Source organism: Triturus cristatus, chromosome 5_2 (assembly GCF_964204655.1).
Source record: "Triturus cristatus chromosome 5_2, aTriCri1.1, whole genome shotgun sequence".
Taxonomy (NCBI): domain Eukaryota; kingdom Metazoa; phylum Chordata; class Amphibia; order Caudata; family Salamandridae; genus Triturus; species Triturus cristatus.
In genome coordinates, this window is record NC_140588.1 from 104,257,102 (window position 1) to 104,284,708 (window position 27,607).

The window sequence follows — 27,607 nt, forward strand, 5'->3', positions numbered from 1 at the left end:
TTGCTTCATTATATAGTCATTGCTTTTCACTGTAGTACATTTATTATTGTTCTTTAAATGCCCTGGAGATACACCTAGTTCCCCACGATGCCGCTAGGATAACAATCCGCTCTGTGACCAGCGAAAACAACGGATGGCCTAGCAGACATCAACCTAGACCGGATTTCGGATAGGAACCTTTTAAGAGGTTAGCCTTTGCAGTACCTGCAATGGAGATGTTTATCAGGAAAAAATATGGAAAAAGGAGATGAAAGAAGTAAACGTCTTGTTTTTAAATCATGAAAGATTGTCCCAAGATTTAAAAAAAAAAAGTAATATTCATAGTTTTCTTGCAGGATGAATGATCTTGTAATAAAGCATTAACTATCATACTGAACTTGTTCGAAGCATTTTCTAGGCAGTCAAGAACAGACCTATTGTCTTTCCCAATATTTCTTTTCCCTTGCTGTTCACCTCACGCTATCCAATTACCTCAGCAATGACCACCCAGAGAAGATCTAGTAGGGGTTGATTTTTCACAGGCACGGATGGAAAGGATCATTCCATGTGATGCGGCAGCTATAAAGGCCTTCTCATGGGAATCACATTTAGATGAGAATGAATAACAGCATATACTTGAGCTACATTTTTTAAAATATTGTTACGTAAGTTACTGAAATGTAATACTGTGTTCAATAGGTAACAGTTTGATAATATATATAATTGGGAAATAGTCACATTAAATTTGGAATTTTTTCAAACCTTCCACTTGGCCTTCCTGTCCTGTCTTCTTCTCCTCTACCCCTCCCTCCCTCCTGGTCCCTGAACTATGGTCAGTTCAAAACCTCCATAACCATGGTTACACATCAACATCCTTTACTCAACACATATTTTTCAACTGCGTGATGTTTGCCACTTATTATATGAAATGAATTGCTATAGGAATAAAATTGATTCGCTCTTTCTTCACTGAGTATAATGCACAAGTAGTCTTTCTATTTGTGCACTTTGTGCTTCTGCACGACTATACATCACTCTGAAAAAACGTGAATTTGAGCTCCACTGATATGGTTTGAGGAAAGCCTCTGTGAGGGCTGAAAAACCTAGAGTGCTGTGGCCTTTTCAGCACTACAAGGAGAGGAATAGTGCTAATGATAATAAGGGAAAAAGTGATATATGGGCAGGTTTGGGCCATTGCAAGAGCAATCATGCTATATAAAGCTTTGAATACCTACTAAAGCAAATTAGGAATACATGAACATGTAGTATAGTACATGTATAGTAGGTTCAACTTGTGCATGTGGATTTTCTTTGAAGGGCAGAAGTAGGCTAGCTGTTTCTCAAGATGGGGCATCCTCTTGATAAATAAGGGCAATAAAGGATTCTTTACTGACCTTCACATTGTCAAAAACCCAAGAATCCAGTTTTGATGCATCTTGTGCTGCAAAGTCTTCTTCACCGGCAGGATAACAATGCGTATACACATGGTCCCCACTTGCACCTAGAAAACAGGACAATGGTGGTCATGTCTGATGAAGGTGAATGCACTAGTCTTAACTTTTCCCAAGAAAACTTTAAACAAATGATTACAAATCAAGAAAGGTAATTTTTAATTTGGGAAACGTTCCCATAAGTCGGATTCCTGCATCCTTCATGCCAACTGTGTAGTGCGCAGCCTCTCTCCTTTTAGCAAGAAGAAGGAAGATGTGCAACATGTGTGAAAGCTGGAACCTTTACTATTGTTTTTACAAGAAAAATAGTCTTTACCAGTACAGCAGACATACTTCCATCCCCACAACTGGCTCTTTTTCACCCACCTCAATGTGCAGATATTAACTTGGTCTGTTAAGGAGCTAAGAGTAGGAGATGGGAGGCTGGTAAGAAGACAAACCTTTGCACTACAAGGAGCAGAGTTGATGAAGATCACATTAAACCAGTGAACAATCAAGCAAACACTTGTTTACAAACACAGCCTAGTTGAGCTTGGCATAGCTTCTGCACATTAGATCCTGGAAGCCATGTTTACAGAAGCTTTGCAACCCACCTAAGATCACCATGCATCTTTCTCTGACTGGTAGTCTCTAGAAACGTTCTGGTAGAATCTACCAGAATTCAGCCTGAAAAGAATCTTGAAATAACGTATTTAATACAATATTAAATCAGTCTGGCAGGGTACACATGCCATATGTTGCCAGTAGTGTTCATGTTTCAATTCTGGCAAGCCTCCCCTTCAGCAGTAGGGTATACTAGAAGAGCTCAAGCAACCCACTGGTCAACTCAGACCTAAAGGGGTTTAATATGACTTTTCTCTAGGGGGACAATCTTAGGCAAAAAGTTTGGGATTATTTCTGGGAAAAACTTTGACCAGGGGCTGTGAAACTACTGCCTGCCTCTGTGTACTGGAGAAACATGACCACAGACTCAAGTGTTAAATATTGTTGTGAGCAATACATACTGGTACACTGATTAGAGCACGCCTTCCAGTCAGAAGGACTATAGAGAGCCGTCCTGCGCCCGCTGGGTCGCCAGTGATCGACACACACTCGCACAGACGCTGCCACCCCGAGAAAAAGAGCATTTTATTCTGATGTCTGCTGATGATACTTCAAAAGTTTGTAAGTGATACTTACAAACTTAGGCAAGCTGGAGATTTGGACGTTTCCCAGAACCCAAAACCCATATTTAAAAGCATGAGCATTTATTTGTGCGGGGTTCTTCCACCACGGGCAGAGTGAGAAATTGAACCTCTGGGTAACCAGGCCTGGTAATCTCCGGTGGCGCGAAACATATATATGACGGAAGGAAATGGTTGATTCGGTCTGAACAACTCATTATTCGCTCGGATTTATCCAATTACACTAGCTGCATTCCATTTCATTTTCTCACTTGTCTGAACCCCGACAGACACTGACAACTTCACAGTCAAAGGCAAGTGTCCGACTTGTAGAAAGTGGAGAAACAAGTCTGATTGTACCCTAAGGCATAAATACTTGGGTAAAAGGGCTACAATTCGGAAGATTGCTCTATATTATTTTTTAGATATTCAATGTAATTCCTATCACCGTTGAAAACTTTCTTTAGGAATAATGATTCTTTTCTGACTTAACATGGTGATTGTGAGGTCCATTCTGCAGCGCCTGCGCAAGTCATAGGCAGTTAGGCGATTCTTCTACTAGGTATCACTCCTGTCCCAGGAAATGCAGTACCTCCACTTAAGGCTTTGACTTTCAGGACGCACGGGGGTGATCAAACGATCAAAGCTTAGTCTTGGGGTTGCTGAGGGCTAGATCATTTATATCAGACTGCACTAAACTGCTCTAAACTTGACGAGGAGAGGAAGAGCTCATGGGTCTCCAAAGGAGAAGCATTCACCTACTAGAGATATGTAGGTGCCGCTCCGGAGTGAAAAATTAATGATCTTCAGAGCTGCACTGAATCCTGGTAGCCAGAGTATGAGCCGTGTAGGGTCTTTCAAAGGCTGATGGTAGATCACCTCGGTGGCAAGGACTGGATATGTTTCACCTTATAGAGGCCGAACAGTAACGTATGGCATGCACTGACTACAGGCAGCCAACGGAAATACTTACATTTATACTGTTTGGTGGGGTCATTATTGAGTGTCAAAGTGTTGGCCTCATACAACAGGACAGTTGCAAAGCTTTTACACCTAGGGCCCCAAAATTCTCTATTTCGGAGATGGCTTTTCGATCAGGATACGCGACATAATATTGGCCATTCTTACTCTACCCTGGTTCTATACAACTCCCACACACTTTGAAATTGTGAGCTGGGCAGACATCCATGCGGTTGTCACACTTTCTAACTATTCTCCTGAATCAAGCATGTGAGAACATCCAGGCGCTATCAATTTTCAGGTACCCCAAGTCTTATGGAAGATGCTTAGCATTGCTGGCTTCCCCCCTCATTTGGAGGAGCCAACTAGGCAGATTTGGGAAGTTTGATTATAGAAGAATATTATGCCACCAAGGATTTACAGGCTTTCCTACTGCTTGAAGAATAATTTATTTAAGAAGCAATGAATAAAAAATGTAGAGGGGATAAGGCAGGCCAGTCATAACAATAGATATCTTCTCTGGAAGCTCCACAGAAAAGCTCCTCAGAAAGGCATGCAGCAGCAGGATTGGTTATCGATGAAGGGTCGCACTGGCTTATAGGCCAATCTGGTAGTACCAGAAAGGTCAGCCTGACAAGACAGTGTGGGGTGGATTGTGGCTCCATTTGTGCCCGTTTTATGGTGTCACAAAATATCTCAGGGATTTTTTGTGCCTGTTGCAAAGTACTACGTGTACCATGTCAATTAACATTTTCTAATCCAAAGCAAGAAGGCACAGTAACTTAAAGCTCAAAGGGGAACAGCAGAAGTGGACCTGTAGAGAGGAAGAGAGTAGGACAAGATTGAGAGAATGAATAAGGTGCATTGTGGTCGATATTATCTCATAAAAGATGGGTTGATGGAGCAAAAGCACTTTGTGAGAAGAGAAGGAACAAGTCAATGTTTTTATCTTTTTGATAGAGAAAGAATATAATAAATACTGTCACAAACATTGCCTGTACCAGGCACAAGTATGTGCAGTTTTGAACTCGTCACAATCCACTTGCATGGCATGAATTAAAAAGTTCAGAGTTGCTCGATTTACAAATGTGGGACAATTATTTTACCCCCAAATTTGCAATTGGGGGCCACTAATATTTTGGTGCCTGAGCCTATTATCTGCTCCAGTCTGACGTAGAGTCGAATAAAAGGAGGGCCTACTTGAGAAGATTTGCAGAGATTAAATAGTTATAGATGGAATATTAGCTGCAAGGAATACCATGCTTGCAGATTCGAAGGAACAGGAAGTAAGCCTCAATCTCAAATTGCATATAACGAGGGCCAAAATGACAGAGAAAAGTGGATAGTGTAGTTGGGACCCAGAACTGTGTAAGACAGGAGAGTCTGCCGCTCCCTCAAGTGTGAAGAAGGGAAGGCAGAGACAAAGACGTATCAGATGGAGTACTGTGGAGGGGTCAGTCAGGTGACGACGAATCAGCAGTTTGCTGTCATTTGGTGGTAACAGGTACAGAGGACTGTGCTTATTGGTGGAGACCATGGTGTGATGCAGGAGGTTTTGCACTTCACAATGATCACAATACTGAGAGTCAGCAATATTCAAAGCCTCCACTTTTTGGACTGTAAATGGTGGGTGCTTTGACGATGGGCAAACAAAAGGAGAGGTTTGTCCCAAGGAGGCAGTTGAATCGAAGAAAGACTGCAGATTTGCTCATCATGTGGTTTAGATGTTTTATTTCAGGACATCCCTGCATTACAGTTATTTCTTCACATTTTTTAGTGAATGAGAGGTGTTCCCCTAAATAAAATCGAAAACGAGGACTCACAACGAGACGAACATCCTCATAAACCCAATGAAATACTCAAACTCGTTTACTGCCTAGGGCTGAGCACTTTTATCAAACCAAGGCTCCACTAAACCTCAATGTGTACAGCTGGGCTTGGAGGGTATATAAATGGCAATCTGTACGTAAGAAGCTTTTTCTAAGGTTTTTTGAGCTTTGGCTAGCTACCGAGATCAGATGGACTGGATGGTTGGGCTCAAGTAAAACTCCCCGTTCTTGAGTGCTTACTGAAGTTGAGCAATCTGATGTGAATGCAACAAATCTCCACCAGGGTTCATTGAGGAATATCTCAATTCTCGAGGTTGTGCGCGCTAAACATTTTTGGTGAGGATCGGCATTTCTGTATCCCAAAGGAGGACTAGATGGAGTGCTAATGGAGAACTGCCTTTGATTGGTCAGGAATCAGTCTGTATTTGGAGAGCCTCTGGATATCACTTCTAGTAAATTGTAGTTTCCATTGCAGTTTTGTTTGTTGGTTTAGAATTTTTGGGGGCAAGTTTTTGTTAACAATTTTTCTTGCCATTTTGCTAGGTTCTGTGAAATGCTTACTTTGCAAGAATAGGTGTTAAATGATGCTCGGTCAGAGAACAGTCAAAAAGTAACACTTACCGAGACATGGACTCCATAATGGTTGTCGAAAAAACAGTGTACATTCACAGACGCTGCCCCAAAAAGTGGACCCAGGTATGGGGATTGTGGAATGCATACAGAGGAAACATATGTGAACCCCCGCATGAAACCTTGGAATCTGAATCGAGCGACTAAGATTATATGGCTTATCTCTCGTTTGACTATTGATGGCTGTGTTACTACCTGATGCCGCTACTGTACCAGTACTTTGTAAAGATGCTTTCGGAATCTTGATGCACACTCGATTGGTTGATATGCTGATGTACACAATGCCAATGTACGTTGCTTTATGTTTGAATTTCTCAATAAAAAGATTCATTAAAAAAAAGTAACACTTACCTTTGGCAAACATAGGTAGGATATCCGGGCTCCCCCAGCTCCAGGTGTACCTGCTCTCATTAAACAGCGAGTCAAATTCCACCGGATTCTCCTTCCACCCTGTTGACAAAAACAGAATTATAAGAAAGCGCACCTGATTTTTATACGAGCATGCCAACGCATCACCATCACCTTCCCAAATTCATATTCTGTTTAAAAGTCCCGTTTCAAAATAGCAGGCGCAAGCAGGAAACAAAGGTTTGAGGCAAAGTAAACTAAGGAATCGGGGTCAAACCGAGAAACCAAAAGCAGAACCGGCACAAATGCTCAAAGCTACGCAGCTCCCTTTGTCTACTGGTGCAACCTCTCTCTTTCCATCCATCCATTCTCTCTCTCCTTCTTCCTCTCTCGGCTCTCTCTCTGATCACTTTCTCTCTATCTCTCTCACCCCTTCAATCCTCCCCCTGCTTGCAGCAATTAATATTGGGGAGCTGAAGAAAGTGACACAGCACCAGCATCGGCCCTGGGCTTTCAAATCCGGCCTCGCAGGTCTCCAGCCCACTGGGGAAATGCCCTGTGGAGTGAAAGGCCAGCCCGGCCCTGATAGGCATACTCTTTTGAAGATGATATTCAATTTGCAATAATACACATCATACTGTTTGGTAGCAGTGACTATCTAGTCTCCCGTACAATAAAGAATAAGGAGGCGAGGAAAGCCACAAAAGATACTTAAATAACTACGTACCCCGAGCAACAGCACTGACGTCTTCATAAAATCCAGCAATAAGAGCCACATGTCCGGGCCTGGACTCGGTAGGCACGCGGGTGTGAGATACCCCCCAACTGCCTTTGGTCTCAATGATATGTCTGTAACAAAGAGCAGGAGACATGTGCACAGCATAGTGCATGTTTTACTTTGTTTAGGAAACAGAGCATTACATTCTAATATAAAAAGGAAACACTTTTTTGTATGAGACATTTATTATTATTGTTGAGTTTCGGTAGGAGCCATTCCTCACGAGAGGAAAAGCCGCGAGTGGGTCATGAGCCCCTCCCTTATCTCAACAATTATAATAAACAGCATATTAAATTCTGCAGAACTGCCTATCTGATGTATGCCATGGCAATTTTCATGTTTATTTGTTTTAAAAAAAATAACAACAACTAAGAAATCAGGGGCTGAATTTGTGCAGTACTATAAAATCATATTGAAGATCTCTTGTGACAATTAGGACAGTTGTTTCCTTGTGTAAATTAATTCTAATATACAATGTGTGAATCAGTAAATTGTATTTCTCATGCCAAGTTTGCTGTGTTCTGATAATAAACTGCAACAGGAGCATACAGTTATTTTAAACAACATGTGGTATTAGGCCACATTTATTTTGACGGCCGTGGCATAAATACCCAAGAGTTATTACCACAGTCAGTACAACTGACATTGGAAATGCACTTTTTACTGCCTCATATATGGATTGCATGGAACAATTACAATGCAGGGGAAACTACTCTGGTAATAGTCACAAGGTCTCCTCGGTGTGATTTTACCATACTGCACAAATGTAACCCCTAGCATTCTACTGCTGATTAAATACTGTTGTTAAAACAAGTACACATGAAACAATCTATGGCATAAATAATATATGCAAATGTGCAGAGTATGAAATGCTATTTATTACCATTGCTAAAGGAGAGGACAGGCATCGTGACTCACTCGAGGTTTCCCAGAGTAGTGGTACTCCCCTAGAAATGAGTAGCATTGTTTGAAGTTACAGTGATTGTGCTTAAACCTATATTCTGTAGTATTTACTTGTGCAGCATTAAAAAGTAGTTTAACATATACTATTTCTTTATTAGTAAATGTACTGACTGGGAAATTCTTTTCCAGTACTATGCGTACTGTGCAGACTGCTGAGTTCCAATTCTTCATCACCACACTACCTCCTTGAGTAAGTCATGGACAGCTCACCTCACAACTCAGAGAATGGTACAGGGGTTCACTCGATGCTCAGTCTTTAGCTCACCAAAAGATCAGCCCAGGAAACCAGAGGAAAACACACTCAATCACAGCAAACCAGAGGTAAGCACACTCAATCACAGCAAACCAGAGGTAAGCACACTCAATCACAGGACTCAATCACAGGAAACCAGAGGAAAGCACACTCAATCACAGGAAACCAGAGGTAAGCACACTCAATCACAGGAAACCAGAGGTAAACACACTAAATCACAGGAAAGCAGAGGTAAGCACACTCAATCACAGGAAACCAGAGGCAAGCACACTCAATCACGGGAAACCAGAGGTATACACATTCAATCACAGCAAACCAGAGGTAAGCACACTCAATCACGGGAAACCAGAGGTATACACACTCAATCACAGCAAACCAGAGGTAAGCACACTCAATCACAGGAAACCAGAGGTAAACACACTCAATCACAGGAAAGCAGAGGTAAGCACACTCAATCACGGGAAACCCGAGGTAAACACACTCAATCACAGGACTCAATCACAGGAAGCCAGAGGAAAGCACACTCAATCACAGGAAACCAGAGGTAAGCACACTCAATAACAGGAAACCAGAGGTAAGCACACTCAGTCACGGGAAACCAGAGGTATACACACTCAATCACAGGAAACCAGAGGTAAGCACACTCAATCACAGCAAACCAGGGGTAAACACACTCAATCACAGGAAACCAGAAGTAAGCACACTCAATCACAGGAAACCAGAGGTAAGCACACTCAATCAAATGAAACCAGAGGTAAACACACTCAATCACAGGAAACCAGAGGTAAACACATTCATTCACGTCGACTGCAGCCTAACCACCCATAGTTCTCGAACCAGTTCTGATAGAAGCACTACCGCAACCTAGGATTCATCCTCAACTCCTCCCTCTCCATGTCCAAGCAAGTCAACGCCGTCTCCTCCTCCTGCTACAACACCCTACGCTTGCTCCGCCGGATCTACAAATGGATCCCGACCGAAACAAGAAGAACAGTGACACAGGCCCTCGTCAGCAGCAGACTGGACTACGGCAACGCACTCTACGCAGGAATCCCAGCCAAACACCAACGGCGGCTACAATGCATCCAAAACGCCTCCGCCCAACTGATCGTCAACGCCCCCCGCCGCAGCCACATCACCCCCCTCCTGAGAGACCTGCACTGGCTCCCCATCAACAAGAGGATCACCTTCAAGCTCCTCACCCACGCACACAAAGCACTCCACAACGCCGGACCAGCCTACCTGAACAGCAGACTCAGCTTCTACACCCCCACCCGCCAACTCCGCTCCGCCAGCCTCGCCCTCGCAGATGTCCCCCGCATCCAACGTACGACCACCGGCGGCAGATCCTTCTCTTACCTCGCCGCCAACACCTGGAACACCCTCCCAACCCACCTACGACAGACCCAAGACCTACTCGCCTTCAGAAGACTCCTCAAGACCTGGCTCTTCGAGCAGTAGCGGCACCCCCCCCTCAGCGCCTTGAGACCCTCACGGGTAAGTAGTGCGCTTTACAAGTACATTGATTGATTGATTGATTGACTGCTGAATACTTCAGATATAGCTCATATGCGTTGTCTAATGGCTGCTAAAGTTTGGGTAGACTCTGTTACTCATTGTGAAGGGTCCACTGAGACAATATGCCTGCAATCACACAGTACATCTGAAGCACGGCCTATCCCTCTGCAATATTTCTATGTGCACAGGACAGCCAGGCTTTAAAGAGGCAGCCAGTTCAAAGTGGGAATTAGAACACTAGCTTGAAGGTAAATATTTAAAAATAATGGCTAGAATAGCCGCTTTTTCGCACATCTACCTCTGATGCTAAAATATCGATAGACACGTTGGAAATAATGCTTAAAAACACATTATGGGTCCGATTCACAAAGGTAGAAAAAAAATAAGTTGAAAGTCTATGCTCATATGGTTTTTCCTACTTTTGGAGTTGATTTTCATATTTTTAGGGATTCAGAAAGAATCCAGGAATAGTCCAGTCTATGCAGCCCGTCATTGATTTCCAGGAATATTCGAATGCGTATAATATGTACTTTTGGGAAATTATGCATGCATAAATGTGACGAAAAAATGCATTTGCACATGGAATTATTTCTCTTTCAAGGGAAGGGTAAATATTTTCGCCTGGAGAAACCCAATCCCCAAAATCACAAATAAATAAGAGGGATTTCTCGCAGTCCCTCAGAGAAAACACACTTACTACTCTCAAAGTAACAAAATTACCTGAGCAGGTATGTTACTTCTGAGAAACGTATGCATTTGTAGTTGTTGACCTAGGCTGCCAAGAACCCGGTGCCTAAATTTAAATTTTTAACTGAGGTCATTTCGGCATACTAGCAGAATTTTCATATTCATAAGTGCACCTTATGAATGTAAAAGTCTAGCCATCCTCATTCTTTGAATGAGTATTAGGATTTTATATCTGTAGAGGGTTTATTTTGCACACCTGTGTTCAACCAAGGTGTGCAGCATGCTTTGTAAAGCGGGTCCTGTGAGCCTACTTCTGTTGAGTACAGACACATCTTTGATGCATTTGGTTTCTGCAGTATGCAGGCATGCTGGATCAGTAGTGCCATTCGTGTCCTGCTGTGTGTTTACTGTGTACTTGTATCCTGGCTCAGTGGTGTGGCCATTTAGATTACAGTGCCTAGTGCTGTTCTAATACTGGTCTCCTGAGGGCCTCACAATCATGTCAAGCCTACAGGGTGTAGTAATAGTTCTCATTGATCTAGCCCTCTTTATTCCTAGGTTAAACATGTGTCAACCAGCAACACACCCCACCTCACCAAAATAAGTTCACCTTTCTGTCCAATCAGTCTGGTCAGTAAAGATAACTTCTACCCAAGAAGAAGCAGCTCTTATTGGCCCACAAATGGAAGCAGATGCTTTCACTGGGAATTTAGCAACACCTTCATCTACCTGAACTTTTGCTGTCTCCCTAACTCTCCATGTGTCACCTGCAAAATTTAAATAAATACAATCTTACACAGCATGTCCCTCAATGTTGTGCCTCACTGGTTCTACGCCTATATTAGACTGCAGCCTACAAACTAATATGGAAGATATGGTACAGTATGCATCACAGTAACCACAACCCAGAACAAAAACTAAGGGGCTTTCATTACTATTAGAAGAGAAGTTTACTTTGTGGACATTTGTAAATAAATATAATAGAAATTAATATCTATTCAGATTGTGTGTATGTTGAATTATTCCAATCGACGACTGCCTTTAATTACAAATATATGTAATCAAATACATTTGCTGTTCAGTGATACATATGTAATGTATTATTGATATCTAGTTAAAAGATGATAGAAGTTTTAATGCATTCACCATCATAGCCAGATAAACAATATCAATGACAAATCATCAACAGGAAAGGCAAATAAAAGGACGTGACATTGCCTTATTGTGAGGTCATGTTATGAACAAAACTTGAAAAACAATTGTTCGCATTGTAGTGACTTAGGGCCATATGTAGGTAATTTCTAATTACCGATTCCTAAATACCGAATTTTAACGATTCGGTATATAAGAATCGGTAAATAGAATGTAGGTAAACAATCGGTAAATTTTACCGATTCGGTAATATTCGTTATTACCGATTCGGTATTTACCGAATCGGTAATAAGGAATACCTTCCCATTCATTCCTATGGGCCTGGAGGCCCATAGGAACGAATGGGAAGCCATTCACTATTACCGATTCGGTAAATACCGAATTGGTAATAGGGAGAGCATATTCAAGGGTGGCAGGGTGTCACATTGACACCCTGTTGCACCCCTGAATCGTGCATGTGTGCACATGTGGCGCACATACATGCCCTAAGGGCATGTATGGCTGCCACATGGCACTTTTAAAAAAGCACAAAATTGCTTTTTAAAAGGTATTCGGTATTTACCACCAACTTGTAGTTGGTGGTAAATAACGAATCCTTAAACCAAAAATGCACTCACTTCAGTGCTCCCTACATACGATTTAGGGATTCGGTCGGTAATTTACCGATTCCTTAAAGTAAGGAATCGGTATTTTACCGATTCCTTTAAATAACGAATCGGTAAATTACCGAATCCTTAAATCCAGCCCCCTACATCGCAAAGGGCTAAATACCGGTCGGCAACGGGAAATTTACAGATTTTCAGCCGTTACCGACCGGTATTAGCCCACCTACATATGGCCCTAATTATTCAGGGCTTTAAATGGGATGAAACAAGTGGGGGGGGGGGTTCTCTAAAGAAGGCGTGGGCGTGGCCTATGTAATTCAGAGCATGGTTTAAACATGTAAACTTAAAAACTGTGATTACTATAGCCTGCCACCCAACAAGTATTTTGATACCTCTGAGCTTTGATGTTGCATCTAGACTATTGGCTTTGTCAGTGGTTGTTAGCTGTTTAAAATAAATGAGTAACAATGATTTTGGTGTAAGTAATATTGAAAATGATTCAATTCAGAGATTGTGAATTAAACATTACTGTGAACTGTGGAAGGAGCAGTGGTCTTCAGAGTGTCTCAATCACTCCCATTATGTTCACTCTATGTTAGACATGCACGCTCTTTTTTCACCCACACCTCGTCCATCTGCATATCATAAACTGTAGGTCTTTCCTATTCATTCCCCTTTTTGACTCTCTCTTGAATGTACTTCTTTTCATTGCCTTCACTTCACAAACCCCCAACACACAATGTACCCACTCACCGCTAAACACTGCATTTTCTTTTACTGTGAATATTTTGACAACTGTGTACCTCCTTCACACACATTTTCACGGAATCAAAACTCAACTGTAATAGGTGACTATTGGGCTAGTGCTCTGCAGTGAGGCCAAAGATTGGACAACCATGTCTTCTGAACACCTTTCAGACCTACTAACAGCCACTCACACTATCTTGAACTTCAACTTTGTTATTCTCAAGTGTGACCTGGAATAAATACCTGGAGGTGACTCAGTTCAAAGTATGCACTATACAAGAGTAATATACTACACAAAAGCAGAAACACATAATCCTGGAAATAGCAAGCACACTTAAGGAATGCAAGATTATGTAACAAATGTGAAATATACACAGGAACTAAATCGCTGACATAAATCATAATAACTTTTTTTTTACACTCACTGTTCAGAAATCAATCAGTGTTTATTGTCAGTAAAGTTAAGGACAAGAATGTAAGGCCCAATAGGGACTCATTTCAATGTCATGTTTTAATTACTAGCGAGTCTGAGACCCGGAAGGACCCTGCCCACTTAAAGCACCGATGGTAATGTTTTATTTTTCATGAATTCTTCATGGCGTATAACTTACCTCAGGTTTGGTGCCCTGGAGGATCCATTCTCATCCACTTTGTAAAATGTGTCGGCCCGGAGTCCATCAGCTACGAAGAGCACCAGCCGCTTGGCAGGAGGTGGCAGGCCGGTGCTGTGGGGGGTCATGCCGTGCACCAAAGGAGAGGTGAAGTAGATGTCGAAAATGGAGGCAAAGAAGATGAAGTGCACAAGCAGGCCAATGAGAAAGAAGATCTTCAGGTTCATCATGGCGGTGATGCACCTGGGCCGTCAAACTACTAGAAGCTGTGAATAAGGAATGTGAAGACAAAAAGTTTAGTCTGTTAAGCACCAATGTAATTTGCCACCAAGAAGTACCACAACAGCCAATAGAGACATGCAACTGAAAGACAGACAAGTTTGGCGTGCCCCTTCCAATCTGGCCCTTCATAAACCTTCAGCTCTTTCTTTCATAGTTTCAATAGCAATACAAGAAGTGGGCGAGCCAACAAATAAAAAGGGATAGCCGCGTCAAGGGCCTTGCCCTGGCTTTAAGAGCACATGCACAAGTCGAGCCATAAACATGTTTGGCCTTCCAAGTGTGCAACAAACATCAAGTAAAAATATGATAACGTCTCTTCCAATAAAATGTAATGCATTTCTTTAACATGTGGAAGCCTTTCACCTTAGTACATCAGATTATATTACTGCATTGAGAGGTACTATTAAAAGTGCTAGTTCTTTAACATGAATTTAGAAACATTCATGGTTACCCTGGCATGACTACAACGCAATTAGTAAATTAAGAGGCAAGTCAGTTGTCATGTATTCCAGAGGACCTCGAGCTTAGCCAGAACTAGGCATCTAGATCGAGCCATCAGTGGCTCACCCATCTCTAAGCCATATTGTGTTTTCAAATTCTTTGTAGTTAATCTGGCTCCCTCAAAAAGTGGAAAATTCAACAGAAATTGGGAGATGAAATCTACTCTAGCCTAATGCAAGGTGAACAATGTAGTATTAACAGACCAAGAACATTATTTGCAAATGGGTGCATGGTTCATTTGTGAATATGCGTAGTCTGGAAGAGACTGGGAATCTTCACCCAAATGAACTGCCTGCAATGCCTCAGAGAGTGAAATCAGCGGCTACAGACTGTGTCACACCTTAACGGCAAGTAGTGTCTCACTAAACCCTGCTTTACTCCAAGGCGGCTTCCTGCTGCATGAGAATAGGCTCAAAGCCCCTACAAAATAAGGTGTATAAATACTGTAGCCATTCAGTGAAGGTGTTTGGGTCTTCGGAGACAATGGTGCAGACAGTCATTGCAGAGACGCTGACACTGCTGTTCCAGCTGCCTTGTAGGTGACACTGATGAGGCATCTTCGCCCCATCATTGGAGGCTGCTAAGGACCCGCGATAGCCGAGGGCAGTTTAGCAGTTCACTGTATCCACTGCACCTGTGGTAGTGTCTCTGATAAGTCCTTCCTTCCATACTCCAAAATAGCGCTCTAGAGGTTGGCACTAACTCTAAGTCATCTCTTGAGGATGCACTGCTGGAACATCCCTCGAGAACATTTTCCTCTGTGTGCCTGCATCTGTAATAAAGCTCAGGTGCATGGGTAAAGGTGTTCCCTCATTTGACAGAGCCATAAACTTTTTTATTTTACTAAAAATATATGTATAATATCATTACTCATATGGACTTTTAGCCAGCCCTCTTTATCCATTGGTTTGTTTTTGTGCCAGCCACATTTTTCTTCCGATCACTACAGCAGGAGGCAGTGGGTCATCCCACTTCCCCATGCAGCCATTGGCTTACTTCCCAGTTTGTGACAGCATTCTACCCCTTCACAAGAAGCACATCCACACACAAAGTAGTCCCCCTAAGTATCAAGGACCTGTATGGGAATCTGTGTTTTGGGGGATTTTTTTTTTTTGCTTTTAGCTATTCTTTTTATATTGGCAAGAGTCTAGCACCTTCCCCAACAATAAGCTTTTGACAAGACAAAACAAGCACGGACAAAAATAAAAGGCTGGCAGCCTTCACCATACCTATTATTGCCAATGTTTGTTTTAGTGTGCAGGCAATGACTTGGTGTCCATAGGTGGATAGTGATGCTATCAGCTGTCTTGTGTTCTTCTTCTTGCCACACCCTGTACTGTGAAACTGAGCTGGGCAGAGGTACCTGCAAAGGGCAGCATGTGTTTACCAGGTGACTGGGAGGGAGCAGCAGCAGTGTAGAAGGAGCCCTGCGGGACGCAGCTATGAAGATATGTTTTTGGAGGTAGAGACACTAGTGAAGCAGTTGATTCAGAATTACAAAGAGCTCTATTGGCAGCTGCACAGCTGATATTAGAGAAGAGGGCTTTACAAAGATGTGAAATCTATTCTGTAATTCAAAGTGACCCAGGAGCACTAAAAACAGGTGCAAAACCCTGTGGTACACCAGGGCTATTTAGCTAATAACATTTGTGATTCTTATTGGGCACTAATATTTCTTCTAATTCTTGCGTTGGTTTGTACATGAAACAGAATTCACAGTAACATTCACAAAACTAATAAGCATTGGCAAGGCCAGTATGGCTCACCTATGGGATGAGAGCTATTGGCTTTGTTAATGTGTTCTAGCCATTGTACAGCAGTGCAACTGCTGTGCAGTGTGGCTGAAAGTTATTTAAAAAGATCTATAACAAGGCCAGTGCTGAATGTGTCATAGTGCATTTTTAATTGCTGGAGGGAGGGAGGTGGAGTGGCAGACAACGCAAAAGCTGTACCACGACCAGCAGCGTCCGCGTCATAGCGCTTTTTTTGTTATGGCAGATGCGGGGGCAAAGTAACTACACAGAAAATGGATGTATTGAGGGGGGCAAGCAACATGGGGAGGGTGAGGGCAAGCGGGTAAGCAACATGGGGAAGGGAGGGCATTGGCAAAGTGAATAGGTCTCACCTATGATAGCTATAGGATTTGTCAACGTTTAGCCATGTTGTAAAGTGTGGCTGCCGTACAACATGTCTGAAAAAAGGCACTATGACATGGTCAGTATTAGCTATGTCATAGCGTTTTGTTTTTATTGCTGTTAGGAGGGAGGGCAGTATGGGAGGCAGCACAAAGGGGGGTGGCAGCACAGAGGGTGGAGAGGGGAGACAAACAGAGAATGGAGGCTGTAGGGAAAAAGCGCTATGACATGGCCGTGTCATAGTACTTTTTTTGTTATGGCAGGGGCCAGTAGCACAGATGAGAGAGGTAAAACTGAAGGCAAGAACCAACATGGATGAGGGAGGGCAACACAAACAAGTTAGAGAGGGTGGGGGCAAGCAGCAACATGAACGAGGGATGGGGCAAGCAGCAACATGAATGAGGGCTGGGGTAAGCAGCAACAACAATGAAGGAGGGAGGCCGAGTAGGGGAAAACAATGGTTCCCTTGGGTAGAAACAATGCGTATTGTAGTTAGCCGTAATTACTTCAGCATAACATATAATACATTTCTGAAAGCAAGAACATTTCTTAAACAAAAAGGGTGAAGGAACAAGAACACAGAGAAAGAATTTTTCATTAATTTATGTATCAGAATTGATAACATTCATTATGTAAACCAAAATGTATAAAACAAAAATACATTGCAGAATTTTATACTTCCGAAATCATACAGTGATACACAGTAGTGAAATAGTGATGCTCAGTGGTGATAAACAGTGCAAAAGAGGTGGTGGTGGGGGGATGCAGTTTGTTTTGGAGAGCCAGATTGAAGAAGCAGTAACAAATAAATTAAACGAATTATATAGTTGATAGCGACTATGTCCTGCAATCTGTGCCAAAATAGATCGTCGACGTTTCAACCCTATGGGCGCTTGGTGGAGTGTCACAAGCGGGTCTTCATCAGAACTGCAGAGGAGGAGAGGCCGCCTATGGGAGGAGTATTATAATAAGTGTTCAAGTTCCCGTTATTCGAAAATAATTAAATAAAGAATTGAAATTAATTATGTAAGCTCACCCTGGAGTTTCAAGGGCGGTCAATGCAATTGATTGAAGGGGTTTGGTTACTATAGCTGGATGTCTGTGAAAAATAAGGTAGTATTGTAAGTGCTAACTCAGATGTGAGTAAAACACAAAAGCTTAGAATAATTCTAAAGTCTTACCAACTGTGATATGAATTGCACAGAAGATCTAGAGGAAACAAGGTAAAGGGAAATTAATCACTAAAACCGGAAAAGGATTTGAGAGTGGTATAGTCAGGGGACAACGGTAAAACTCACCAAAGAATGATTGTATTCTGGTAGCACGGAGTCCTCACGCAACCCTGCTTCCTTGTTGCGGAGCAAGTGAGAAATGAGCTCTTAAGTACTCTAGGCCAAAGCTCCAGCTGGGAGCTTGATGATGATTGACAAGTGTGTTCAAAGAAAACATCACAAGGCCTCACTGCCGAGTCGAACGGCTATAGTTGAACTGTAGCTAAAACAATCAATTAAGTTCTGCCCGGTAAACATATGCGGACGAAGTAAAGGAAAAAGGAAAAAATGTCAATTTGGATAGTTAAACCCGAATCGCTTTGGCGAATGTATTAGGTAGGGGAAAAAGTATTCATAGTGATACAACCTTACATAGAAACAATTAATTGATTCTAAAGGAGCGGCCTACGCAGGCAAGTTGGGTGTGGCTAACACCGTCAGCTTGATGATTATTGACAAGAGTGTTCAAAGACAGCAACCAAAGGGTTTCATTGGCGCTAGGGAGGATTGCAGCTGAAAACATTCAGCTGAAGGCGGCTGAAAGAAATCAACTAAGCTTCTGCAAAGCAGATAAAAGTATTCAGGGAAAAGCAACTTTATAAAAATACATTTCATCGATTCTGAATGCGGATGCAAATCTTGCCTAAAATTTTTTTGGGCTTAGAGAGGTATTCGCTCTCAGTGATACCGTGTGTTTTGTACAATGAAAACACAGTGATTCATGCAGGAATAACAAGAATATCATGAAAAAGAACAATAAATGATACAAGCAAAGGATCTGAAGCACTCCGAAAATACAATGGTATTGATAAACATTAAATAATTTTTATAAACAACACTGTGGTCTTTTGGACATGCAAAAAGAAACATTTAGTGCTAAAATCAGTTTAACATAACTAAAGATAAGAACACTTTCCACAGCAAGAGTAAACTTATTAAAGAAGATAAAGGAAATATAGTACCTCGGTCTGATAATTGCAACAAAATTATGCAGGGAACATACATCCTGCAAAAGGCAAAAACAGCCTTGAAGGAATGTATGCCAAGTATACGGAACATTTTGATCATCCTGTCCTCTGAGCCAATAAGCTTAATGTTGTACTTGGAATGTGCTTGGGGCCTTTATTTGGGAAGAGTAAAATCCATTCTACAAGTAAATACAGTGGTGCATACTCAAACATCTGACTAATTGCAAGACAGGCACAAAGGCTGGTCAACTAGTGTAGACCTCATACTAAGGTCATTGCATACTGGATCAAACTGCAAACTCACTATAACTATGTCTTCCACAATACTTGCTGAACTTTTTAAGCGAGGGACGCCACTTTGGCGCACGTCCTGGATACTACCGAATAATGGCTGCTAACCTTCCTGATGCATTACATGCAGAGCAATGTTATTGGATATTACCGTCAACTGGAAGAGCGCCAGGAGAGGAAAAAGTGAAGATCAATGCTGCTCTTGTTTATGTTTTCAAATATCTACTTAACATTTGAAAACTATCTGGGGAAGAGTTCTTCATCCATCTGAATGTGCGAGATCTTATAATATGAGGAACATCAACATTTGGTATGATGGATGATGAAGAAAAGGTTAGATGGATGAGCAGACCATGTGAAAATAGGTTCTGTGGCTTTCAGCAGGACCAGGCTACAATACTTGCATGTACTCTCTTGGACTGCTGAATAAATAAGGTAGAAAGGAAGTACTAGAAATTCTTCTACCAAAAATTATTAAAAATGATTCATGTCTAGTCAAGAAAGAGCACTGTTGAACGCTTGCAAAATGTGAAGCCAAAGGAAAGTGTAATGTGCCCATCTCTTCTATGAGAGAAATTATTAGTACAAATAGACGTTACAGGGTTTATTATGCAGGATGTTTCGTATTTGTTTTTTTTTTACTGAGTTTAGTTAAGGGTGATGAATCATGCATACATCACTAGATAGGAAACTGATCATTCAAAGTATTAAATTAAATTAACCTTAATTCCCAATCCCTGCATCGCATCTGAACGTTGGAATGCATATAGACTGGGTGCTTGTGTCATTGGTTATGTGAGGGCAATAACGGTTTATATTTACTTTTCCTTGTTATACGCCCTCGCCTGCTGCTCGGGCCCTTAAATATGGGAAGGGTAAATGACAGTCATTAATGCCCACAGGTGCATGGTACAACCCTTAGTTAAAGGTCCTTTGCAGTAACAAACATGATAGGCCCCAGAAAATGTCCTTAGACAGCACTAGCTACCAAAGGAAAAGGCACAAGGAGAGGGACGAAGACTGCCCAGAGATCTTTGATTTAACTAAAGGGCAACAGGCTTCTTTAATGTTTTACACACATCTTGACAGGAAAAACAACATCACTGAACCAGCGGTTAAGGCACCGGGGAGAAAATGTAGAGTCTTCCTGGCTGTGCTCTGGAAGTAGAGCAGACACCATTGAGTTCAGTTGCTTACAGAGTTTGGAAAATCACAAAGAGATCATGTGTGGCTTGAAGGACTTCAAGCAATGTAGAATGGCCTACACACCAACCAGACCCGGCTGTACAGCACTTACTTGACGTTCGGCTCTATCAAATCAGAATTATTATTTGCCAAGAACAAGAAACAGTAAAAACATGGCTCAATGGCAAGAACCTTAAAAGCTTTGAACTCAAACTTTCACTGCATGCCAAGTTATTTGGTTTCACCCTTGACAGCATTCTCACCTTCAAGGAATACATTGCAAAACAATAAAGAAGGCCTGCCACCAGGTCTCTCTTTGAAAGAAAAATGGTTTCTTCTAAAACTGAATTGAGAACTGCTGTTCAAGACCTTATCCTCAGGCATCTGGATCGCAGCAACACCCAATTCTATGGATCCCAGACTCTACACTGGAACCTCTTACAGGTAACCTACACACCGCAGCACATCTCCTACACAGTCTCAAGAAATATAATCATATCTGTTAGACCTGGAATCCTTGGTGTGGTTTCCCCTGACTTTTTGCCTTTAGTCCTCCTGTTTTTACTGTTTTTGCTGACTTTCTTTTTGCTGGCTTTAGAAACCTGGCCTCTTTACTAGTGCTAACCAGTGCTAAAGTGCATGTGCTCTATACGATTAATATTGGCTTATAAGCAATTGGCATATTTAATTTATCTATAAGTCTCTAGTAAAGTGCATTAAATGCTACTGGTGGGCCTGCAGCACTCAATGGGCCACCCACTTGAGTAGCCCTTTAAATATGCCTCAGCATGCCACTGCAAAGCCTCTGTGTGCAGTTTTAAACTGCTATGTTGACGTGGCAATTAACCTACTTGCCAGGCCAAAACCTTCATTTTTATTACATATAGGTCACCCCTAAGATAGGCCCTGGACAGCCCATCGGCAGGATGCAGTGTATTTAAAAAATAGGACATGTACTTTTGAGTTTTACAAGTCCTGGTAGTAAAAACTCTTACATTCGTTTTTCACTACTGCAAGGTCTATCTCTCCCATAGGATAACATTGGCATTGCCTTATTACATTTTATAAATGTAATTTCCAATTGGACGAAATAGAACCCCCAAATATGGTGTCTCTGGAATCACAATTTAAAAACACAACTTATGGTGAAGCTTGATTTTAAATTGCAATTCTGAAAATGCCACTTTTTGAAAATTGCCATTTTCTTACTGTAACCATTTAGTTCCTTCTGCCTGTCTCTGAATACACAGCTGGCTTTGTGCATTGTTGGCTTGCCTCCTGTTTTCTGAAGTCTCAGGGACATCAAAGATTTCTCTTGTCAATCTAAAAACAGCACCTATACTCTGTCTGCTGTACGTCCTGCTCTGCCAAGTGGTGCCAATCCAGTCCTGAGCCCTTGGAAATGAGCTCAAAGTGCTTCATTGCCAGAACACATGCATCAACACCGTTGCGCCGATCGAAACCAATGCATTATATTTGGAACTGCCGCACCTCTGAATCGGCGCATTGCTCATGGAACTGACAGATCACTGCCATTGCATGAAGAAATATGGCACATCACCCCAGCTGCGTGGGGAACACTGATGCATCTTGTTGTTTGTGACCAAGATCAGGTTACTTTTGCTCTGCGGGCCCTGCATTGGTCCTGTATCCAGCCCACGCTCAATCACAGTCAGCATTGGCTTTGGCTTTGTCCCGGTCCTGCGCAACCAATTAACCCTCTAAGTGCTGACTGCTTCTAAGCACTACTTTTGCATTTAGTCTTTAAAAATTCATATCTCGACTTCTGCTAATTGGATTTTAGTCATGTTGGTCTTGTTTTATTTATAACATTATTCTCTATTGTTCTGCACTGTGTGGAGTCTTTCTGAGGTGTTTTCACTGTATTACTGTTGGATGTGTTGCACAACAATTTACACATGGCCTCTTAAGTTAAGCCTGACTGCTCTGTGCCAAGCTACCAGAGGATGTGCTCAGGTTCATTTAAAGTGTGTTTCTGACTTACCCAGACTAGGGTTGTGGTTCCTGCTTGGGCAGGGTGCATACCTTCGCAACCCAATTTCTAACAATATCACCCCTCCATCCTGAAAGTCCTCCATTGGTTTCCCTTGCTGGCCCACATCGTCTTCAAAACCAGCAGCATCATTTACAAAGCAATCACGACCAGCACACCCTTATCTTGCAGACAAACTGGTGGTTCTGGGCACACTCGCAGCCAGGATCCCATAAGAATGAAGAAGTGTATTAAAGACAAAATCAGGAAGGCAGGGGAGTATGGAATGGGGGGGAAATGGAATATTCCTTAAAAAAATTATTGCTGGTGTGTGCCTATGAGACACCTATAGCTGGGCGGGGGTGCAGGGAAAAATTGAATAATCCTTAAAAATAAATATTGCTGGGTAAGTGTAAAATAATGTGTGAGAGTGTAAAGAATAGTGAGCTTGTGTGTGAGTTAAAGCTATAAGTTACCACCTTAACCATGAACCTTCTGGTTTGTCTTTTGACATCCTGTCAACCAGCACATATTGCTTTTTTATGTGAAAATAAAAGTGTTTTTATTTTTAAAAAAGAAAACGTAAGACTGCAGAAGAGTATAAAAGAAAACATAAGACTGCAGACGTGTATAAAAGAAAACATAAGACTGCAGAAGTGTATCAAAGAAATGAACACCCGCTCGCCTTTTCCATCTATGCACCCAGGATCTGGAACAACATTGCGTACCCATTAGAATAATGGCAAGTCTGCTCCTATTTAGGAAAAAAGAACACGACATCCCAATGCATTTACAGTCCAAAAACCAGCTACCTCTCATATCACTTATTGGCTTTTTTCTGGAGTTTGTCAATGTACAGCGCTCTGCTGCCTTTTTCCTAGGTTTGCTCTAAAGACATACCGCATACATTCATACAACTGTGCAAAGGATAGTAGTGTAAAAAAAAAAAAGCATGTTTAATTAGGCAAGGGTGAAATGGAGGTTGTATCCCATCCGTGAGGGGCTGGTGCCACCAAGCACGATCTGGAGAGTGTCTGGGGATCCACAGACCTGCTAATGGCTCGTGCAGAGGGGGGTGTTTCAACTTTCCTAACAGGTAGCCTGCAGTAGCCACCAGGTGGTGCGCTTGTGTTCTATGCACAAGCCTCTGGGTAGTGTAGATCCATGTCTTTTGACAATTTGATAAAACTGCCACAAATGAAATATGCAAAAACTCCTTACCCATACACAACACATCACTCATAATCACAAATGTAAAAAAAGAACACAAATGCATTTACTCAACCCTGTTTCAGCCTTCGGCAATACACGACTACATCTACAACATCATTACTTTGATTACATGTGTGGGTTCTGTCGGATATTAACATGTAATGTAGCATCTTCTTTACTCGGCATCTGTAACAGAATTTCCATTTGAAAACGCCCTCCGGTGTAAAGATACAAACGTTCGCTGTACCCAACGCTAACAATAACCAAGAATGGTCATTCTAAAATTTTGGATTTGTCTGCTTGTGTTTTGGGATGAACTATGGCAGCACCGGATGGCAAACGTAAATATAATTTGATAGTAATATATGCTGTCGAACACAAGGGGGTGCTGTAAAACCGATTTTACTTTAATTCCAATGTATAATCCTAACATCAGACGCTCCAAAGCAGCACTCGAAAATTTAGAAGGACAAAAGTGGGAAAGACAGTAAAGGAATAAATGCTCTCTAAACCTATATTTGATCGCGAATGGGGAAGGAATGGTGGCACCTAACTCTTACCTGGAAACACTCAAAGAGTGATTTGCAGTGCAGCAAACCTGTCGGCCACCTTTAAGAGCAATGTATGTAGTTTAGATTAACCAAATCCTCTCTCTCTGTTGATCTGTTTCTGTACATCCGTTTACTGGACATACAAAAAAGCACAAAGATGTGGGTGCAACTAGACCCGAACTTCGGGGAGAGGGAGCTAACCTAGCACTGGTCAGACTCAGTGCAAAGTCTTTTTTTTGCCTCTCCCCCATTTCCTCCTTTTCTATGAATTCCCTCACTACCACTCACCAACAATGCACCTCATCTCTCTATAGCACCTTTCTGAAAAACATTTCATTTTTTAAAGCGCTACTCCTAGTTTACTCACACTCAGTTCTGTGATCTGTACGGTACACGTTCATTGTAGCAGGCACATTAACCCTCTGCACTGTATGGGTGGCAGGACTACCCATGTGAGTGCACGGTGAGCAATGCGACAGTGTGACATAGCTGCCAAGGTTTCAGATTGCTTATGTGTGACATTTTCAGAATTTCACTGTAATAATGAGTGACATTCAGCGACTATGAGTGACACTTTCTCGCAAGCAAAATCAAGGAATGAAGACATGGAAAACATATATAAATATCAGAAATTACGCACGTTTGAACAATGAGAAACTTTAAGAAGATCTTAAAACTGCTGCAAAACTAAGCTAGTGCCCTTATAAAAGCTTGTTGCCTGGAAGCAGCGCCTCACTGCAGCCAAGCCTAAAGTTCAGGTTTTTTTTTTTTTTTAAATGGAAGGGAGAGGTGTGAAAAGGCTACACACATGGGGGTGCTACCTGGAGGCTGTGTGTTGCTGCAGCCAAGCCTCAGATTCAGGGGTTTTGAGGGAATCAGGGGGGTGTGGGAAAGCGTCATACACCCAAAGTTGCACTAAGCATGGTTGAGCTGCAGGCAGTGTTACCTATGCTCTAATCTTATTCTCCAAGAATTACACACAAAGCATTAGCATGCAATATCAGAAAGAGATACCCACTAATGATCATATTGTTCAGAGTGAAACTGGAAAAACTGGGACAAATCCCAGCTTCTTGGTGTCACCAAATTGTGTGATCCTAGACAAACTGTTTATTTCACAACCTTGTGTATGTTCATTATCACATGTAAGAGTGCCTTCAAATATGTTTGTCATACAAAAACACGTTTGTACAAATTGTGATGGTTACAACTAATTGTGCAATAAAGTTCCTTCATATATTTGAGTTTGACTGTACTCTGTACATGTATAACATGCCGCAGATATTGTATAAATGAATCAGAAGAAGGATAAGTATTCTGGGATTACTAAGTATTTTCTAAATGACACCATGGATAAAATATTGCCAGTAAATGACCACCGCACAAAATAAATTACATAAATTGTTTTTTGAGGTGCAAACTGGACTCCTGTTCGTTGCTTTTTGTTGCAGTTTTTTATATAGCGTGCATTGGAGCACTTTACAGGAGCACCAGTTATATTAGTGATGGTCAGATTTGGTTTTAGGACCAGAAACATTAAGCCACCTGTGAATATTTACACGATGTTGAGCCAATGCTCAGTCCTGAACCTAGTTCCTAAGTTCCAAAGTCTGCAGCTCTAGTGGTAATACCACATGCTCTCCCATGTCTTAAAGGTAAATTGATAAATGTAAATTGATACTTGTATAGCGCACTACTCACCCACAAGGGTCTCAAGGCGCTTGTACGAATACCGCTGTGGAACCCATCCTGGCTTTCCCTGTGAGGCATCCACTCATGGGCACCTCCAAGGTGGAGGCCAGGCATCCTTAGCGTTGTGGGGGCCGTTGTGGAGATTAAGCAAGCTATTGCCCAGAGTTGCAGAGTGGGACTCCATGATTGGAATAGGCACCGAGGCGAGAATTATCAGGTCCGTGGAATTTTTGAGCTCAAGACCCGCCGAGGCGGGGAATTGAACCCTGGTCCCGGGCTAGACCTCTGCATCAGGGTCTGCCGCTCTAATCATTGAGCCACACTTCTCCACGTCTTGCGTTTGATTTAATGGCCTACAATGTTACTCCAGCTGTAACAGGAATGTAGTTTTCATACAGATACACATGAGAACTGACTTACCGGTCCTCCCATTTCACAGCCAGTAGAAAACACACCATGCAGATTAAAAACAGTGCTCCCAGTCCCATGAAGTGAATGCTTCTTTACTGGTGTTCCCTTTTTTATTTAATGACTGTTCCCCTTTGTGTCTTCTGCTCCCCTTTGTGTCTTCTGCTCCTCCCTCTCTTGCCATAATCTCGATGTGTGCTCCCCACTGTACCCACCGGGGCACCACCACTGCCTTCCTTACTGCTATTGGGAGGGGAGAGCATGTGATAGTTCTCTCCGTGGTGCACCGTAAAAATCGACTCACCGCATGCTGTCTGCTCGACCACCTCTACACAGTACACTGCGAGGGGTTGCTCCACCTCGTCTCGGGTACTGGGGATCAGGTGTTTAGCGAGGTACAGGCGACTGCATTTATTAAGGATACTACCTGACATGTGGTTTGTTGTTTCTTTTGTCTGGACATCACCAGAGAAACCGAGCGCCAGACCAAATCAAACAGGTCTACAAACTGAACAGCCTAGCCAAGATAAATCACTAGTCACACTGGCCTGCATATCTACCCTTCAGGACTCAACTGTACTGGACAGGTGGTCGGCCAGCAGAGAAAAAGGAAGCTGCCTGCTCTAAAACACTTACTTGAACTAGTACTAGACGAGTTCAGAGATTCTTCCCGGTCCGTGACTGCCCGGCGTCCGCAGGCCGCACAGGGACCCACCGCACAGCACTGCAGCACTGTGACTGCACTGCTCCATGATGCACTCTGCAGCAGCAGTCTTCTTCTCCCCCCAGACACTGCAGGCTCCTGACTCACTCGTCCCCTGCTTAGCCGCAGTGGTTTGCGCCACCCGCAATCACCGATGCCTCTTGCACGGCGGGCGGCCATGATGAGAGTCACTCAGTGTCCTGTGTCGCCGGTGAGTGAAATTAATTCACTGTGGGTCGGTCAGTCACTCTCCGAGTCCCCGCTGGTCACAGGGGCTGGCAAGTTATGTGATTGCGGGCATGCCGGGGGTTTAATTAAATTGCGGCGCTGTCTGCACACCGCAGAACGAAGAGTCAGCACAGACTGTGCAACCGGCGAGGAGGACTCGACTGACTCAGATTGAGTCCCCCGCTGTTCTGCCTACTTCCTCTTCCTCCAGACGTGACGGCACTGGGGCGCCCTGGTGTGCCACAGTGACTGACAGCCAGCAGCATCGACTGCTGAGAGGGCAGGACCCCCGATGGTAATTGGCAGCAGTGAGGGAGAGTGTGTGTCAAAGGAAAGCCGCGGGTCGCCAGCCAGGCACGACTGGCTGAGCAGATTTGCTACATTGTAGCGCTCTCAGCCACTCCAGAGCTGAGAGCAGATGGATCTTTAACTATTTATTGAACTCAGCCCAGCAAGCAGCTGTTGGCAGCACGTCTATCGGAGCAGCAGAGCCGGTGCACAGGCGCCGCTGGT

At 42.7% G+C, this 27,607-nt stretch overlaps 1 protein-coding gene across 3 annotated transcripts in view; it reads right to left on the bottom strand.

The window, feature by feature from the left end:
- Positions 1-27,607, bottom strand: part of PIGN (phosphatidylinositol glycan anchor biosynthesis class N) — an 862,819-nt gene that overhangs the window by 743,003 nt on the left and 92,209 nt on the right. For all 3 annotated transcript variants that reach the window (XM_085606885.1, XM_085606886.1, XM_085606884.1), the window contains 4 exons: positions 13,675-13,940; positions 7,088-7,209; positions 6,364-6,462; positions 1,374-1,480 (listed from right to left, as the gene is read on the bottom strand). In XM_085606885.1, the coding sequence (XP_085463011.1) occupies positions 1,374-1,480; positions 6,364-6,462; positions 7,088-7,209; positions 13,675-13,904 (558 nt within the window). In that variant the 5' untranslated portion in view covers positions 13,905-13,940. The remainder of the gene's footprint in view (positions 1-1,373; positions 1,481-6,363; positions 6,463-7,087; positions 7,210-13,674; positions 13,941-27,607) is intronic.